Below are 16355 nucleotides of genomic sequence, written 5' to 3'. Positions count from 1 at the left end.
AGCGGCCGCCATGGCCGCCGGCGGCGGCGGGGCCGGGCTGAGAGCCTGAACGGCGCGTGGGGCTGAGGGTGCACGTGTCGATTGGCGGCGAGTGACGTGACTAGTTTGTTAGCTGCGGGTTAGCACGGACTGTGCACCCCACCCAACCGGCCACGTCCGGATTTGCGGGGATGCCAAAGGCCCCCAACATAGAGGCGTGTGCTTAGTAGGCGCCCGCGTCAAGGTGGCTGGGTTGATAACGACCCGGGAGGGGAGGGCTCAGCCCTTTTCCTGCCTCCCTAAGGCAGCCACCTCCTTGTTATTATACGTCTGTGACATTCAGGGCATGTTTTGACAGTTGTACCAAAGCTGCATGTTACTTGTGTCTTTGTGGTGAATCAGGCGCGCTTCGGTTGTGCGCTCTGGCTCTGCACGTACGCCACACCTAGCATGTGGGCGGCTCTGAACTGGTTCTGGGTCTTAACCGGTTCTACCAACTTGGTGCACACTCCGGGCCGGCGGGAATACATGCTCAAACACCGTGTTGTATCCAACAGCCACCAGGAACTGCAAGCTAAAGCGTTAAAGCTGAAGCTAACACGTTCCACCTTGAGCAACGTGTCACAGCATTGGTGCTACGCATCCACTCGAGTCTTCTACACATGCCAGAGCTAGTATTTGCAGGGTAAACAAACTGTTTACGAAGGCCTCAGGCCTACAGCCCAATGCGGATACGCATTGTTGCCAGGCAGGCAAAGGCCCGCGCGAAGGGGCACGCGTAGAGGTCCTACATACGCCGCCGGCGACGCGCCTCACCACTCTGCGCGGGGCGAGCGAAGGGAAGCCACGAGCTGCTGACGAGCACGAAAATCGCCTAGTTGCTACAACCCATAACCTTATGTGCCGATCTAGGCCAGAGAGGGAGGCCGCACGCCGTAGCCCCCTGCGCCCCCACTGAGGCGCATGCCCCCGCTCCTGGCATAGCCTGTCGTCGTGGCGGTGTTCGCCCCTTCGGCGCCTGCAGGCCTACGGCAGCCCAGCTGCTGCAGGGCGGCGGCCACCAGGCGGTCACCCTGGCCGGCGGCGGCGGCGTAGGCACCACCGTCGTCCTGCGCGGGCAGCCGCAGCAAGAGGGGGCGTATGTGCATCCGCAACTGCAAACACAGAGTACCCGGGATCGCGCGCGGCAGTCTGCCGTTGCTCCCAGCCTTTCCTGGTGCGGATGCTCACCCCAATGTCACAGCCAGCCGCCGCCAGCCACCGCAGCGCCGCTACACTGCCGCCCGCGGCGCAACGACGGAAGGTGTCTCTGTCCATGGCGCAGCCGCGGCGGCGCAGCAGCCAGGACATGAGCGGCACGTGGCCTGGCGGGTGGCGGGGCAAGCGTGTCAGCCGTCAGGGGAGCAGCTCAAGAATGGTGGTGGTTGCTTGGCACATTCTGGCAGATTACACTACGGTACGTCTCGGACCCTCACGCACCTGAGCTCGCCGCAGCGCCCATCACCTCCGCGTCCAGCCGGACTTGCGACGCTACCGGGGAGGTAGTTGTGGCACCGCCCCTATTGTGCTCGCCGCCCTCCTCTGGGGCCTCCTGCTCGTCCTGCTGGCCCGTTAGCAGCCACCGCACCGCGGCCAGGTCGCCAGACTCCGCCGCCACCAGCAGGGTGCCGTACGGCTCAATGGCACAACCGTACTTGTGCAGCAGCCGCAGTGCCGGCACGCCACTCACTTTGCTCATGCCACAAGCCACCTGCCCGTGGCCATACGCGCCTTCCATCTCACCAACAGCATCAGTAGCATCCGCTGGTGGCGGTAGCACTGCAGTCCTGGCGGCTGCAGCCGCCGCCGCGTACGCCGCCTCCCGGCCCGGGCGCACATGTCCGCTCGGGTCTCGCAGCAATGCCTCCAGTAGGCGCAAATCACTACGCCTTGCTGCAGCCCCCACTACTACCCTGGGATCGAGTGGATATCCAGCACCACGCAGCCACTGCAGCCGCTGCAGCGCCACCTCAGCCGCCTCCATCCCGCTGCCTGCAGACGCCACGACTGCTACCGCTGCAGCAGCAGGGCGCGGGAAGCCTAGGCCCCGCGGCGGCTCTGTCGTCAGCCAGTCCAGCTTGTCAGCCCATGACCCCACAGCCTGCAGGCTGCCCGCAGCCGCAGACACCACAGCTGATAGCTGCCAGGTAGCCAGCTGGCGTGTGTGTGCCGCCGCCGCTGCAGCTGCGGCCGCGGCTAGCTCGCTATCTGTCATCTGGGCGGTTTGCTCCTGCACCCACGCTGTAGCTTTGCGCAGGTCGCCGCCGCACAGGACCACGAGCTGCAGCGGCCGCAGCGCAAGGCCAGCCGCCGCAGCCTCCAGCAGCGCCGCCCACTCGTCACCGGTTGTTGCTGCCATCGCGCCGTCACCTGCAGCCGCCCCGCTTGCGGCAGCAGTGTTAGCAGCGACCTCCACCATTGCGGCCTGAGACTGAAGCCTCTGCAGCTGCGGCCGGCGCCCCTGGTGCAGCTGGTGCTGTTGCTCCTGCAGCAACGCCGCCAGCGGCAGGTGGCCGCCTCGCAGCGCCGCCAGCACTGCCTTCCCAATGTGCCGACTAAGTGCTATTGTTGTCGGCAGCACGAGCGGTTGCTGCTGGCGGCGGCCTATGTCTGGAATCTGTGCGGACGTCTCCGCCTCGATCAGCTCCTCTCCATGACCCTCCGTGTCCGCTGAGCTGCACTGGCCGGCCCCACCTCCCATGAGCCGGCCCAGAAGCAGCGCGCACGACTCCTTCCATCCTGCCGCCGCCGCCGCGCACAGGGCGGGCTCGACCACCTCAACCAGTGATGCTTTCGAGCCAGAACTGCACCAGGCGTGACACCTCTGACACAGCTGTCCCAGCCACCCTGACCGCGTGTCCTGCTGGTGCTGCTGGCTGCGGCCCATCCGGTGCAGCAGGAACGCCGTCACCGCCATGCCGCCAGGCGGCTCCGCGCAAGCTGCCGCGGCCAGCAGGGCAGTGGCGGTGGCGGCGGCACCCAGGTCCAGCCCCGTCACCTCCAGCGCATGCTCTAGGTTGGAGACGTCCCCGGAGGCAGCCGTGGCGCACAGGAGCTCGCGGCGGGTGCGCAGCGGCAGGGCAGCTGCAATGGCGACAGTGAAGCGCCAGCGGAAGGCATGGCGCGGCACCGCGACACGTAGGCTGATGTGGGTCATATATGCGTATCGGGCAGCCCAGCTCTTGCTCAGAAGCCGGATACTGGACGACAGCTCATTTGGAGACAGGTGCAAGAAGATACGGTCCAGAACGTCGTCGGCGAGCTCCAAGTGTGGCTGCATTTTGGCGCCGTGTGGCAGTACGTCGCCGAGTATGATACTCATATATATTGAGAATGCGCGGTCGCAAGACTTTAGGGGATTAGGGGAGCGCGCAGACCACGAGGCCAAGCCGGGTTTGCGGTCAGACTTTCGCGCTTGCTCACAATTATATAATTCTCTCAATGAGTCAGCCAGACCTCTTTTAACTTGTGAGATTGCGCCTCGCGTGGCGAGCACCTGGTAGTTGTAAACAGTTACCCGCAGTTACCCGCGAAACTAAGCTGCTTCGTTGACAGCACGATCACCCAGCACGCATCACCCAGCGTCACCCAGCATCACCCAGCACCACCCATCACCCAGCCTCCCTCAGCGCCCATGTCCCTTGGCGCATATCATTGTTAAATTTCACCTACTTCTCCACCTGCACATCCGACGCATCACCCAGCCTCACCCAGCACGCATCACCCAGCCTCACACATTTCGCGGCGCAAGCAAACTGTACCCAACACTGCCACTGAGCGCCCGTCAGGCCCACCACTGAGCGTCCGTCACCCACCACCGTCAGGCCTAGTAGTGCTCCTACATCTCCTCCAGGTCCTCAGGGTATAGGAATCGGGAAAAGAGCGGGGGCCTATACGGCTTTTGTTGCGGCAACGGCAGCTGCTCCATCAGGTTGCGCGGCTTCTCACACTGCCGCTGCCGCTGCTCCTGCGCCTCCCGGTGACGCTGCGCCTCGGCCGCGACCTGGCCGCGCAGCTGCTGCAGCTGTTGCTCTGCACTGGACGTATCGGTCTGGAGCTGTCGGAGGAGTGCCATGCCACTGGTCTGTTTCTGGGTGACGTACTCCTCCATGGCCGCGATCAGCTCCTCCTTTTCCGTGTACTCCTGCCGCTGACGTTCACACGCGGCCGTCAGGCCCTCCAGTTCGCGCTGCTTGGCCATGGCCGCCGCTGTCAGCTCCTCACACTGCCGCTGCCGCTGCTCCTGCGCCTCCCTTCGACCGAGCCATAGGGTGGACAGCAGCGAAGAAAATCTCGCGCTTGTCAATCTTGAAACTTTTGCTATGTCCTGGCGTTTCATTTACCTATGAGCGGTTGGCGCCACGTACGGTTGGCGCGGGGTACGCCAGGGTACACGCGCCTGGGGCCGATCTGGGCTTTGCTCGCCTCGCTCGAGCGGTACCACCTAGATCCACAGTGCCCTTCCAAATGGTTGCGTCGGCCTGCTCAGAGGAATCCACCAGATCCTGATATCCATGCTAGCTCATTGCACATGCCGGGCCGCGTGCCGTTTGCACGGTTTGCATGGGTCGGTGATGCGTGCTGGCGAGAGCCACGAATGGCCCTGACACCGTGGGGGCATGTCGCACCCGTGGAGGGCACTGTAGTAGGTGTGTGGTCACTGGTCAGGGCACGCAGTCTACTGAAGGACGCTATTTGAGTGCGAAGCTCGCCTGTGCCTTTTTGCCCCGTACCCCAGGAATTTGCCCGACCCCTCCACCTTGCGATTGCAGGGTACGGTGTGAAGCTGAAGCCTGCTAAAGTGATCGTGACAAGCACAGGGGGGCATGGCAGTGGGTTACATGGTTCTGTCCGGCCTTGACCGCAAGCCAGGCACCTAATCCGTTGCTAACGCCTCCTGACCCTGACACTAGAATACGAATCCCCTGGATAGTCCTCCGCCCAGGATTTGGTTCGTGTGAGCAATCGCCAATCGGGGCTTCCGCGGGAGGGAGGGAGACAGCCCGCACTTCCCAAAGGAGCCGAGGTAACCAGACCCACACGGCCTCACGGAGTCACGGCGCCTGCCAACAAGGACGGCTCCAAGATGCACACCTTGTGATATCCTTATCAGCAGCAGCAGTACAGCATGGGGGCAGCAGGGCTCGTCCCTTGCTAGACCCTAAGCAGAGAAAGTTATACATACGAGTCGACCGGCCGAGCACGTGCTTTGCACCCGATACCCCAAATCTGCGCAAGTGTACATAAATTGACGCGCACATACGCGGGGATGCACACCCCTGCACATACGCACAGTGCCGTAACACCCACACCAGGGGATCCCCTGACCCACACCGCTGACCCACTCAGTCTTTGCTGTGATCTGTAACACACCCTACATCTGCGGTTTGTTCTGTTCCATTAGCCCCTGTGCCCGCTTCACTACGACATACGATGCACACACACGCTCTCCCACTCGTGCCACATGGCATACTTTATCCATCATGTATCCTCTCTCACTCACACGCACGCACGCATGCACACAGACACACACACCAACTCACACACACACATGTTGATTATTTTACAAATATTCACACACCCTGCTATCCTACTGTTCTGAATTACGCAATTTGGGCCATTTGGGCGATGCCCCGCGCAACCATGACAACATCCACCATGACAGTATACCCTTGGTTGCCCCCGACCCCAGCCCCAGTACATGCATCCAATGGCTCCGCCCTCATTCCCACGAAGTCTGCAAATGGCACCACACCATAGACTGCATACTTAGCAGTTGGAGGTACTGCAGCATGAATGACAATGCTCGAGGTCCCATTCAAACCCGACACCCCAAGCCCCTGGGGCCTTGGCCACTCACCATACTGTTCCGCGTGTTGCAAAGCATCAACAGAAGAACTTAACTTCGCAATAGACTAACAATAAACTGTACATGTGATAACTGCGCAATAATTAAGCTGTGAAGAACAGCGAGCTTGCGCTGAGCTAGGCATGCTCTCCGGCGCTCCCCACGCGCACACCGTACTGCCGCTGTCTTATCTGACCGACACTAGGCAAGCGTAGCGCACTCGATATGCAACACAAGCACGTCACGTCGTCTTTGTACTGCTGCCCCAAACACGATGCATCTCTTAGCTTCTTCGATGCATGAGCGTGCCTCACGCATTGCTTGCGAGAATCCGAGCACCACCCAATGTGCTAGGTACCGTGGCGGGCAGTCGCGTTCCGAATGAGCGAGTGGTGCTGTCATCACAAACAGCTAGCGCAACAGTAGCAATGTGCTCCGCCTTGCCGCAGTGCCCATCATACTACAGTACTGCATGTGTAGATAGGCACTGGTCTACTACTCCGGATCCTGCAGCGTAACCTACATGATTCCACCGTTCAGTCTAGCTCACAGCAGACAGCTGCATGGCAAGCGCCACGGAGACGCCGCGCCCTCCGCCGCCCTCCGCCTCCACCGCCTCCGCCAGCAGCTGCTGCAACTCCGCCACCAGCGCCAGCGCAGTGGGCCTGGCCCGGGGCTGCGCCGCCATGCAGCACTCCGCCAGGTGCACGTAGGCGGGCGGCGCCAGGGGCTGGAAGGCGGGGCGCAGGCCGGCGTGGACCACCTGGAAGGCGATGTCCTGTGGTGGATGGGGGGCAGCGGGCGGCAGGTGAGGCAGGAAAAGAGTCCAGCACGGTAGTAGTGAGACCCCGCCTGGTAAGACCACTGATGGCCAGGAATGCACGCGCGCGCCATGGCTTGCCTTCTTCTCCATGCCCTTGAAAGGCGTCCGTGCGTACAGGAGCTCCCTGCAGACCGAGGCAGCAGGCACGCAGCAGGAGGTAGGTCAGAGGGGTGGCCCTTACACAACAGACAGCAGCGATAGCCACGTCAGCAGCGACAGCACTAAGTAGGCAAGGCAGAGCTGGTACTGAGAACAGACCGTGTGCGTACGTCAACAGGAAAAGCACAGCAACAGAGCTGACAAGCAAAGCAAAGCAGTACAGAAGGTCAGGCGCGGAAATGACACCGCGTGTCTGCCTGCGCACTCACCACATCAGCACTCCAAACGCTGTCAGGGGTACAGGCACCGTCGATAGCCATGCACACAGGCAGCAGCAACCGCAACAGCTGGTTAGCCAAGAGCGCAGTGGGCTAACCAGGCTGGCGCTATGAGGCTGCTACTCCACATCAATCGGCCCCATGCACCACATACACATGCATGCAGCTGTTCCCAGTCGCACTCACCGTACACGTCCACTGAGGTGCCCAGCAGCATGCGGGCGCCCAGGAAGCACTCTGTTCGCGGCAGGCAGGAGGTTGACGTACGCAGCAGCGGGCCAAGCAAAATGTCAGGCAAGCCCGATTGCAGGTGTTCTGCTGAGGTGATGGCCCTCATGCGCAAGAAGCGCACGCAAGACCTGCGCGCGCTGCGCAACAGGCAGCTGGCAGCTGGCAGCTGGCGCAGCGCGGGACAAGGTAGGCGGGTTCCCATGATGATGACGGCTGCGTCCATCCGCACCCGCTCACCAGGTGGCATGTATGGCACGGTGCCGTGCGGGTGCGCGGACCGGAAGCCGGGCTGCCCGTCCGGCCCCTCCTCGTTCAGGATACGCACGCTGCGGGGCAGGGAGCAAGCGAGCGGCGCACATGGCCGGCCATGGGGTGTTAGCACGTGGCAGAGGCGGTACAGATGACTGGGTGGGTATTGCAGACAAGAGGCGAGGCCCATTGCAGGGCAGCACACAGCACTTGCACCCAAGCAACTTAAACATACGCTTGCGGCAGTCAACCGTCACCACGCCTGCCGCCCTGCCCACACAGCGGTGGTGCTGCATCATTGTATGATCATATGCGCACGCGCGCACGCACCATCCAAAGTCGCTCAGCTTGCAGCTCCAGCCGCGGGGGTCCCTTGCCGAGCTCTTGAGCAGCACGTTGGCGGCCTTGACGTCGCAGTGCACCAGGCGCTTGGAGTGCATGTGCCGCAGCGCCAGCGCCACCTCCAGCAGGCTCGTGTACAGGGGCACCAGCGCCGGCCACATGGCGCCCTGCTCGGCGCTGGAGGCGCACGGCTGGTGGAACGCGCCGGCGCGCACCTTGCTTGCCAGGGAGCCCGAGTCGCAAAACTGCAAAGGAACACGCATGCACCACGGCGGATTGCGAGGTTATAAGCAAACTGGAAAGGTTCGGGCTAGAGACGGAAACTCGCTGTGACAGGTAGGCACGTGCGGGCCGGCATTAGCACAAGGGATGCGGATTGCAACAGTGCAAGCCTTCCACCGGTCTCCCTAAAAGCCGCCACAATGTATGTGCGCCAGCAGCCTGTGCATCGCTGGGGCCGGGTGTACCGCGCACACGCACCTCGAGGCACAGGACCTGGTTGATGGGGTCTGTCAGGTGGGTGGAGGGCGGCGGGTGGGCGAAGGGGCATGGACGTTCACATTGACACCCGACACACCGGTTCAAAGTTGCGCTGCGTATTACTGCCAGTTAAACATTACTGCCCTAATGATCGTGATACGACCGCAATGCTCCATCAGCAGCTGTGCATTCATGGGTGGGAACTGCGCACACAGCGCTGGGGTAGCGAGGCGCCCGGCGCTCACCCGGCGCAATGCCCACTGCACGCAGGTCGTCTGCCGCGCACAGGCGCAGCACGGCCTCTGCGGCGGCGTCGCGGTGCCGCACCACCGCCACGTCGCTGAAGGCTGCGTACACCTGCACGATGTAGGGGTGGCTGCGGGCAGGGGGTGGCACGGCACACACGGGGGCAGTGAAGGCATGGCGGGTGGGGGCCGTGTGACGACGCGGCGGGGCATGAGAGCAGCAGTGCTGGGGCTAGGACTTCCTGTAGATACGGGGGCAGCTGTACCGTACTGTTAGCCTCCCTTCTCGCACCCACAACTTCGCAGGTCTTCGTCTTCCTGCAGGGCAGGGCCCTCCCGCCGCGCCCCCTATCCCCTGCCCCCACCTGACCACACTGGCCACCGCCAGCTCCATAGCACTGCGCTTGGCCTGAGCAGAGACAGCGGGGGGTTACATTCATGATTAGTTCAGGAAGGGGGGGCAGGAGGGGCGGTAAGAGTGGGCGGTAAGAGTGGGCGGTGGGCTACATGCTGATTTGGGAGAAAAGTCGGACGAGCACGCGGTGAACACACATGCATGCGACACGTGGGCGCGTACTGCATGACTGTCATTCACACACTTGACAGCCTGCTGCCCCCAGCCACTCACCGTGCGTGCCAGCTCCTCCTCCTCCTTGCTTGCGACACCCTCCGCTTCCACCTCCGCCCCTGCCTCCGCGCCTTCCTTTCCGGCGGCATCGGCGCCTGCATCCGCTGCCACTGCCTGGTTGTCTTTGCAGTTGTCCTTTGCGGCCGTGGGGGACTTCTGCTCCAGCACCTTGACCGCCACCTCTAGCCCGTGCAGCGTGCCGCGGAACACCACACCCTGGCCGCCGTGGCCTGACGAGGCACGTGCGAATGCAAGAGGGTACTGGTTACTCCGGATTGATGAGCATCGTGAGGTTTAGCTACAGAGCGTGAGGAGGGTTTGTCGGGTAGGGCGATCCGCTTTGGTCGCAGGGGCCACGAACTGCCATACTGGAGCGCTAGAGGAGACTGCCGTCTCCCTGTTGCTGCGTGCCTGTGACAATGCGACCTGCCTCCTTGTGGACTTACCCAGCATCTCCAACAGCTCCAACGCCGCAATATCTTGACTCACAGCAGCCCTGTCAGCGTGCAGGGTAGCAGGAACAAGAGCAAACACTCAGCCTTCACCAGCATAGATGCAGGCGCCAGCCGCGCACACGCCATACGATTCAGCAGCCGCAAGCATACATACCGCACGCTGCACTGTTGCACACCCCGGAAAGCACCTCCGCTCCCCCTACCAGCCCGCTCACTTTGCCTGCTGTCCCTCCTCGTGCGAAGTGAGGGCGGTGGACAGCCGCCGCCGCATGGCCGCCAGCAGAGCCTCAGTGGGCGGCGGCGCCACTGCGGCCTCCACCTCCGCCGCCTGCTCCAGGAACAGCGCCGGACTTGACGCCAGCAGCGCCCTCTGCTGCAGCTGCTGCTGCTGGGCCACCAGGTGAATGTGTTGCAGGCTGGGCAGCATGGCGCTGAGGGTGGAGCGCCGGCGCAGCGCATTGCCTTGGTGGCCGGAGCGGCTGAAGGCAGATGCGGCGGACCCAGGAGACACCAGGAAGAGTGAGTGGGGCGCCGCTGTGCCGTGCCCGCCGCTGTTGAGACCCTGGGAGGTCCGGCTGCGGCGGGGAGCCGATCGGCCGGCGCCGGCGCCAGCAGTGCCGGTTCCAGCGCGGAGATTCAGGCTGCCGGCTCCAGAGCCTGCAGCTGCTGCCAATGCCACTGCCGCTGCAACACGGCCACAACCGGGTTGGAGGCTGCTGCTGTTGCTGCCCGCCGGTGTGGCTCCAGCACATGCTGCTGCTGGAGCATCCGGCTGCTGCTGCTGCTGCGAGCGCACTGATGCATCCAGGGCCAGGCTGGTCCGACTCACGTGCAGCTGCGGATGGCTCTGTTGGACTGCAGGTAACACAGGCAGTGCGGCAGGCGGCGAGGAAGGCGCTGCACGCTGCTGCTGCTGCCCGCTACTGCCGCCACGCAGCTTGCGTTGCAGGGCCTCCATCAGGCCACTGCCGCGCCGCACGAGGCCCAGGCTGTTCGCTGCCACAGCAGCACCGCTGGGACTGCTTGGTGCTGCATGGCGGCGGATGCTGCTGCTGGCGGGCCGTGCAGCCCCAGCACCGGCACCGCCAGCCAGGCCCCAGTCGGCCGCGGCTGGCGACCGGTCTCCAGCCACCCGGGGGATAGCAAGGTCGTCCCCTCCTGCCTCGGGGAACACAGCGGCTGCCGCCACGTGCGTGCCACTGGCCCGGTGCCGCTGCAACGGAGGCTGGAGTTGCGACTGAGCCGGCGGGGCTCCCCACAAGCTGCTGCGGCGGTGGCGGCTGCTGCCGCCGCTCGCCGCGCGGTTGTCGGCAGCGCTAGGATTGCCAGAGGCCGAGCGGCTGCCTGGACTGACGGGGCAGCGCAAGGCCGCCGCGGCGCTGTTGGTCCCGCCGCCACCGCCGCCCATGATGGCGCGGCTCAGGCTCAGGCGCCGTACCAGCGGGTCACTGCTGTGCGCGACGATGGGCGCCGCAGAAGGCGGCAGAGACGGCGCCGCCGCCGACTGCACTGCATCCAACAGCTCTGATGTGTCCACGTCACTGTCCGCCACTGCCGCCGCTGCAGCCGCCGCTGGCGCCGCCAGCCCGTCCTCGGACACGGTGGACAGCACGGAGCCGTTGGCCGCCGCCGCCGCCGCCGCCGCCGCCGCCAGCACGTTGTTGCCACTGGGACAGGACACCGGCAGCTGGTGGTGTGCTGGCTGCGGCGGCGGCGTCATGATGCCGGCGGCGGTTGCGGGGGAGGCGCGCGCTAGGCCACAGCCGCTGGTCACCGCTGGCGCGGCTGCTGATGATGGCAGTCCCAGCGGGACGGGCATCCGCGGCGGCGGCGGCGGCGGCGGCGGCACCGGCTGTCCTGTGAGCTGGCAGTGCAGCGCCTGCCAGTCCGCCGCCAGCTGGGCGGCGGGCGCTCCGTGACAGCGGGCGGCAGCCATGGTGTCGTGCAGCAGCGGATCTGGCAGCGGTGAGGTCGCGCCGCCGCCAGTGAAGCAGCTGGTCGCAGTAGTGGTGGCGGCGGCAGTTACGGCAGCAGCGGTGGCGGAGGCGGCGAGGGACTCACGGAACGTGCTGAAGATGATCTAAGGAGTGAAGAGGAGGCAGACATCAGCATGGGTTTACGAACTTTGGGGGTTTGCATCCTACACATTTGCCCCAACCAATGGCCAGTTGCCCCTCGTATGTACAGACATCCACATCGTACACCCTCCGCCGCTCCGCCCTGCCGGGCCCCGCGGCCCTGCGCTCCTCCTCACCGGCATGACTGCCGCCAGCTCCCTGGCCGCCAGCTCCAGCAGCCCGCGCGGCAGCACCTCCGCAAACACCACGTACACGCCCAGCTGACCGGGGCCGGGGCACAGAGAGGCTCGCGCCTGCTGCTGGTGCTGCTGCTGGGCATGTCCTGAATGCTGGAGTCCGTAGCCGCCCCCAGCCGCTGGCGGTGGGGCCCCGGCGGACGGCCTCAGGCAGCCGCTCAGGTTGCTGCAGCTGTAGCCGTAGCCGTGGCCCCACGTGGACGCTGCAGACCCACCGCCCGGCAGCAGGCTGCGGCCGCCGTCTGCGCCGCCGCCCAGCCCGCTAGCCAGGGAGCTGAGCAGGGCCGTGCTGGGCGGCAGGGCGGATGCGTCCGCGGTGGAGGCACAGGACAGCGGCGGGGCGGGGGCCGGAGCCAGCAGCGGCCCGCCGCCCCACGCGCCGGTCTCAGCCGAAGACGCCGGAGCAGAAGCAAGGGTGGGAGCGGCCTCAACACAGAGCAGTAGGGTGCCAGGCGACACCGAGAGCTGGTGCTGCTGCTGCCCTGAAGCACTGGACTTGGCTCCAGGCGCTTGCAGTGGCGCCGTGGCGCCAGCACCACTTGCTGCTGCCAGTAGCCCTGCGAGGGCGTTTCCGCACATGCGGACATCCCGCGGCGGCTGCGACTCACAGAGCACGTGGCTGCTCGCATCGGACACCACCTTGACCACGACTGCTGGCAGCGACGACCGCGGGAGCCTGCCGACGGCAGCAGCTCCGGCGCTGCTGACTGTGCCCAGAGGCCCAGAGGCAGCCGGGGGCACTTGTGGCCAAGCAGCAGTGTTGCCCTTGTTGAAACCGCCCACCACCGGTGCGGCTACTGCTGCGGGCGGCCGAGCGCGGGGCAGGTGCGGCGGCAGCGGGGCAGATGGCCAAGCCGGCATGTTGAGCGAGGTAGAACCGGAGGCGTAGGATGTCGGCCCGGGCGTGCTTGTGGACAGCGACGCCGACCTGAGATGGCGCGGGGGGCGGACAGGAAGCCCGGCAATTGTGCTACTGAATGCCATGCCGACGTGCCGCCTGCCGCACAACAGATCAGTGACAGGCTCAGTGGCCACCAGTGTCGCAGTCGGTGCCTCACCGGAGGGTGTCCTGCAACAGGGTGTCGGAAAGCGGCAGTCGCACGGCCTTGACTCGGGCGGGGCGCGGCGGCGGCTGCGGCCGCTCACCCCACGCACCGCCTACATCTGCACCGCCGCCGCCTGGCGTGAGCGAGCCCAGCAGTAGGTGCAGGTCCGAGGCACTCCCGAGTCCCACACCCTCGCCCAGCAGACCCTGAATTCCGCCCGCCCCGCCCTCGAGGAGCTTGCCGCCGCCGCTGCGTGTGTTCACGCTTGCCGTTGTTGCCGGGTGCGGGCTGCCGTTGGCGTGATGACCGGCGTGCGGCTGCGACCCTACTGCTGCCGCTGAAAACGGCGAGGCCGTGTGGTGTGCCGCAGTGTGGCCGGAGCCCGCACCCGTAGCCACCGCCGCCGCCGCCGCCGCCGCCGCAGCAGCAGCAGCAGCAGCAGCAGCGCCCAGGCGGGGCGATGTCAGCGTGTCCATCAGCCGCAGCAGGGGGTCATCACACTCACCGCCGCCGTCCAGCCCTTGCCCGTGATGCTGAGGCGGGGGCGCAGTGACAGACAGCGGCTGTGTGAAAACGCCGGGTTTCGGCACGAAAACAACAGCCGCTGTGCTGGTGGCGGTGGCTGCTGAGGATGGCGACGCCAGGGACACTGCCGATGTTAGCAGCGGTGGTGGGCAGCCGACAGCCGTAGCGGAAGCGGTGGTGGTGCCGGGGTAAAACGGCAAGGAGTCACCGCCGTAGCTGCCGCGACCCGTCACAGCAGCTGGTGGCGCCGGCGCGGTGGTTGCTGCCATGAGCGCGTGCGGCCGTGTGAGTCCCGTCTTTGCGGCCAGCAGGTCGGGCACCGCGTCCAGCACCGCACACACCAGGTCGTGCAGGCTGAGGCTGACGGAGGCGGAGGACAGGTGGGAGGCAACCTGACGGGAGTGAGGAGGGAGGCGTGGCGGTGGGAGAGGCGGGAGCGCGGATGTAAACACGGGGAGTCGGGCTTCGTGGTAAGTTGGGAACACGCGGCGCAACGGCATCCTTATAGCATAAGTCGGCACGTTTGGCGCGGCTAAAAGAGCGAGGGTAAAACACTAACCCACCTTGGTCAGGAAGGCTGTATGTTCAGGGTCCGCAAACATGCCGTAACCAAAGAACTGCGCCAGCCGCTGAAGCTCCGCCACGTCTGTTGACGTCAGCTGCAGACCCCCGGTAGCAGCAGCAGGACCAGCATGCGGCTGGAAGTCCCCGAGACCCAGCAGCAGCGCCGCCGCCAGACGCCCGGTGCGGTCAAGCACCGGAAGCGCCAGCTGCTCCCCGGGCACCAGCACGAGCGGGACAGTGGAGGCTGTGACCACCACCCCGCCCGAGCCCAACCCCAGGAGCCCTGACAAAGCCTCCTCGCACGCCACCGGGCTCACCACCACCACGTGCGACTCCGGAGGCTGCACAGTGACAGGCGCGAGGTAGGTAGGTAGCAAGCAGTGAAACCTCAACCAATCAGGCACTTCAAAGGCCTAAAACCGACATCTGAGACTCTGACATCCCACAACACTCCCCGCCCCTCGGCTTCCCCTCACCTGATGCGCCATCCCCGCCGCCGTCATGAGCGCACTCAGCTCCTCGTGCAGCTGCGGCAGCCAGCAGCTGGCGGAGGGGCCGCCGCCGCCGCCAGCCGCTGATACTGCGCCCCCATTGCTCCGGCACAGCCAGCCGGCGGTGTGAGACGTACCGAACGGGCTGGCGTCCGATGTGTGGTGGAACAGGGCTAGCCTGCAGGCAGGGGTTCCACGTTCGTGTTGGTCGCGTGTTAACATACGGACATGAATACGGACCCGCACAGTCGCTGTTTGTATCCAGTCAGGAGCAATCGAGCGTCGGGGTTTCTTCCGCTTTAGCAATGTGTTGCACACGCTCAGCGTGGTTTCGTCAGATGACTCACCCGACGGGGCCGATGCCGACCGTCGTCTCAATCGCAAGCAGTCCGCTTTGCATGCGATCGAACCAATTTCCAGCGCCCGCAGTCAGTGATAAGAGCTTACATGCCGCAGAGGCCCTTTGCGAAAGCGCATTGATGCTTGCTAACCCCGTCATTATAGGCGCCGCGCTGCAACAGTCCGTATCCATGCACATTGTACTACCACCCGAAGCGCTGGATAATGCACTCGCGCGGCCTGCACTTGCGGGTTGCGCTGTGCTCGATGGGTCGGCCGCGCGGCCACCGCACAACGCATCATCTTGCTTCTCGTCAGTACCAATACCCGCGAACGCCTTGAATATACAACATAACATTTCGAACGTGGCTCGAGTGAACGTGACTTGTCACCCGGAAAGGTGCCGGCTGGCGCCCGGATATCGAATACGAAATGACTATGATAATTTGTATAGGTATCGTATTGCAAGTACACGCATTTGGGGATATAGCACCGTTGGGTTACTCGCCGCGTGCTATGATCTGAGGACAAAATCCAGTCCTGGACCACGCGTCAGGGTTGACGCACTGCAGCTAGTAACTCATCATGCTCTCTATACTGAAAACAATTTAACTCGCCAAACAAGCGCTGCGTCAGGTCTGCAACTGAAGCACCCTTGTACAGTTCCACCCGCGTCAGTAGTTTGCCCTGCAGCGTATCATTGATTGTGTGGTGGTCGTAATATTCGTGATGAGTACGTTCCAGCAGAGGCCTTTTGGTCTCTGAAAGGTTGCTCGGCCGCCCACCACCCATGTGGCCAAAACCCTACCCAGGAGCAACCTTGACTGAGACCGGTTTCTAGCCCCCGTGGAGACGCCCTAGCCGCTACTTATAGTTGACTATAGGCACGGCAGCGATTGAGCATTGAGGACAAGATACGTGGTTCCCCTCGCCAGGGAAAAGTGGGCTGAGCCCACGCCACGCCTCCAGTCTGAGGCTGCAAGCGTCTACCTCACCTCCCTGTACGAACCGACCCAGGCTATGTCCGGGAGATGAGGTAGTTCCGGAACCTTCGGCCTCAGACGGCGGACGTGGCGTGGGCTCAGCCCACTTTTCCCTTGCGAGGGAAAGCCACCTTTTTGTCAAGGCCGGCCGCAGTCGACGCAGTCAGGGAAGGGCCTCCCCTGGGCCTCCCCTGCATGGGCGCAGTGGCCGACCGCCCCCACCCGGCCCCCGCCCCACACCTGGCACGTCACGCGCTGCCCAGGACCGCTGGCACCCCACATCTGCCATTCACTGCTCAATTTGGTCACCCTGGCCTCGCGCTCCTGGCTATGCAGGCAAGTCATCCCGTACGTGCACCTGTGCACAGACCCGCACGCAGTGGATGACATCATCAGC

The 16355-nt window shown here is 64.5% G+C and overlaps 3 protein-coding genes across 3 annotated transcripts; all 3 read right to left on the bottom strand.

Moving 5' to 3' along the window:
• Nucleotides 1-302: 302 nt before the first annotated feature.
• CHLRE_01g065457v5 (uncharacterized protein) lies at nt 303-3444 on the bottom strand. Its single transcript, XM_043059077.1, has 3 exons — nt 1459-3444; nt 1210-1343; nt 303-1088 (listed from the first exon to the last, which is right to left on the bottom strand). The coding sequence occupies exons 1-3, from the start codon at nt 3296-3298 to the stop codon at nt 888-890; spliced, it is 2175 nt and encodes a 724-aa protein (XP_042928991.1). The 5' UTR covers nt 3299-3444; the 3' UTR covers nt 303-887.
• A 68-nt stretch (nt 3445-3512) lies between these two features.
• CHLRE_01g065092v5 (uncharacterized protein) lies at nt 3513-4324 on the bottom strand. Its single transcript, XM_001700147.2, has one exon. It carries the CDS (start codon nt 4217-4219, stop codon nt 3857-3859), a length of 363 nt encoding a protein of 120 aa, XP_001700199.2. The 5' UTR covers nt 4220-4324; the 3' UTR covers nt 3513-3856.
• A 519-nt stretch (nt 4325-4843) lies between these two features.
• Nucleotides 4844-15704, bottom strand: CHLRE_01g064727v5 (uncharacterized protein). Its single transcript, XM_043059076.1, has 17 exons — nt 14984-15704; nt 14622-14814; nt 14145-14486; nt 13069-13973; nt 11951-12938; nt 9912-11776; nt 9688-9737; nt 9242-9471; nt 8979-9022; nt 8614-8744; nt 8369-8397; nt 7877-8133; nt 7535-7623; nt 7253-7303; nt 7058-7076; nt 6768-6813; nt 4844-6644 (listed from the first exon to the last, which is right to left on the bottom strand). Exons 1-17 carry the CDS (start codon nt 15034-15036, stop codon nt 6408-6410), a joined length of 5529 nt encoding a protein of 1842 aa, XP_042928990.1. The 5' UTR covers nt 15037-15704; the 3' UTR covers nt 4844-6407.
• Nucleotides 15705-16355: the final 651 nt, after the last annotated feature.

Source organism: Chlamydomonas reinhardtii, chromosome 1, assembly GCF_000002595.2.
Source record: "Chlamydomonas reinhardtii strain CC-503 cw92 mt+ chromosome 1, whole genome shotgun sequence".
In the NCBI taxonomy this organism is placed as follows: Eukaryota; Viridiplantae; Chlorophyta; class Chlorophyceae; order Chlamydomonadales; family Chlamydomonadaceae; genus Chlamydomonas; species Chlamydomonas reinhardtii.
The sequence above is the reverse complement of the archived record's forward strand: the minus strand, read 5'-3'. Positions and strand labels throughout refer to the sequence as shown.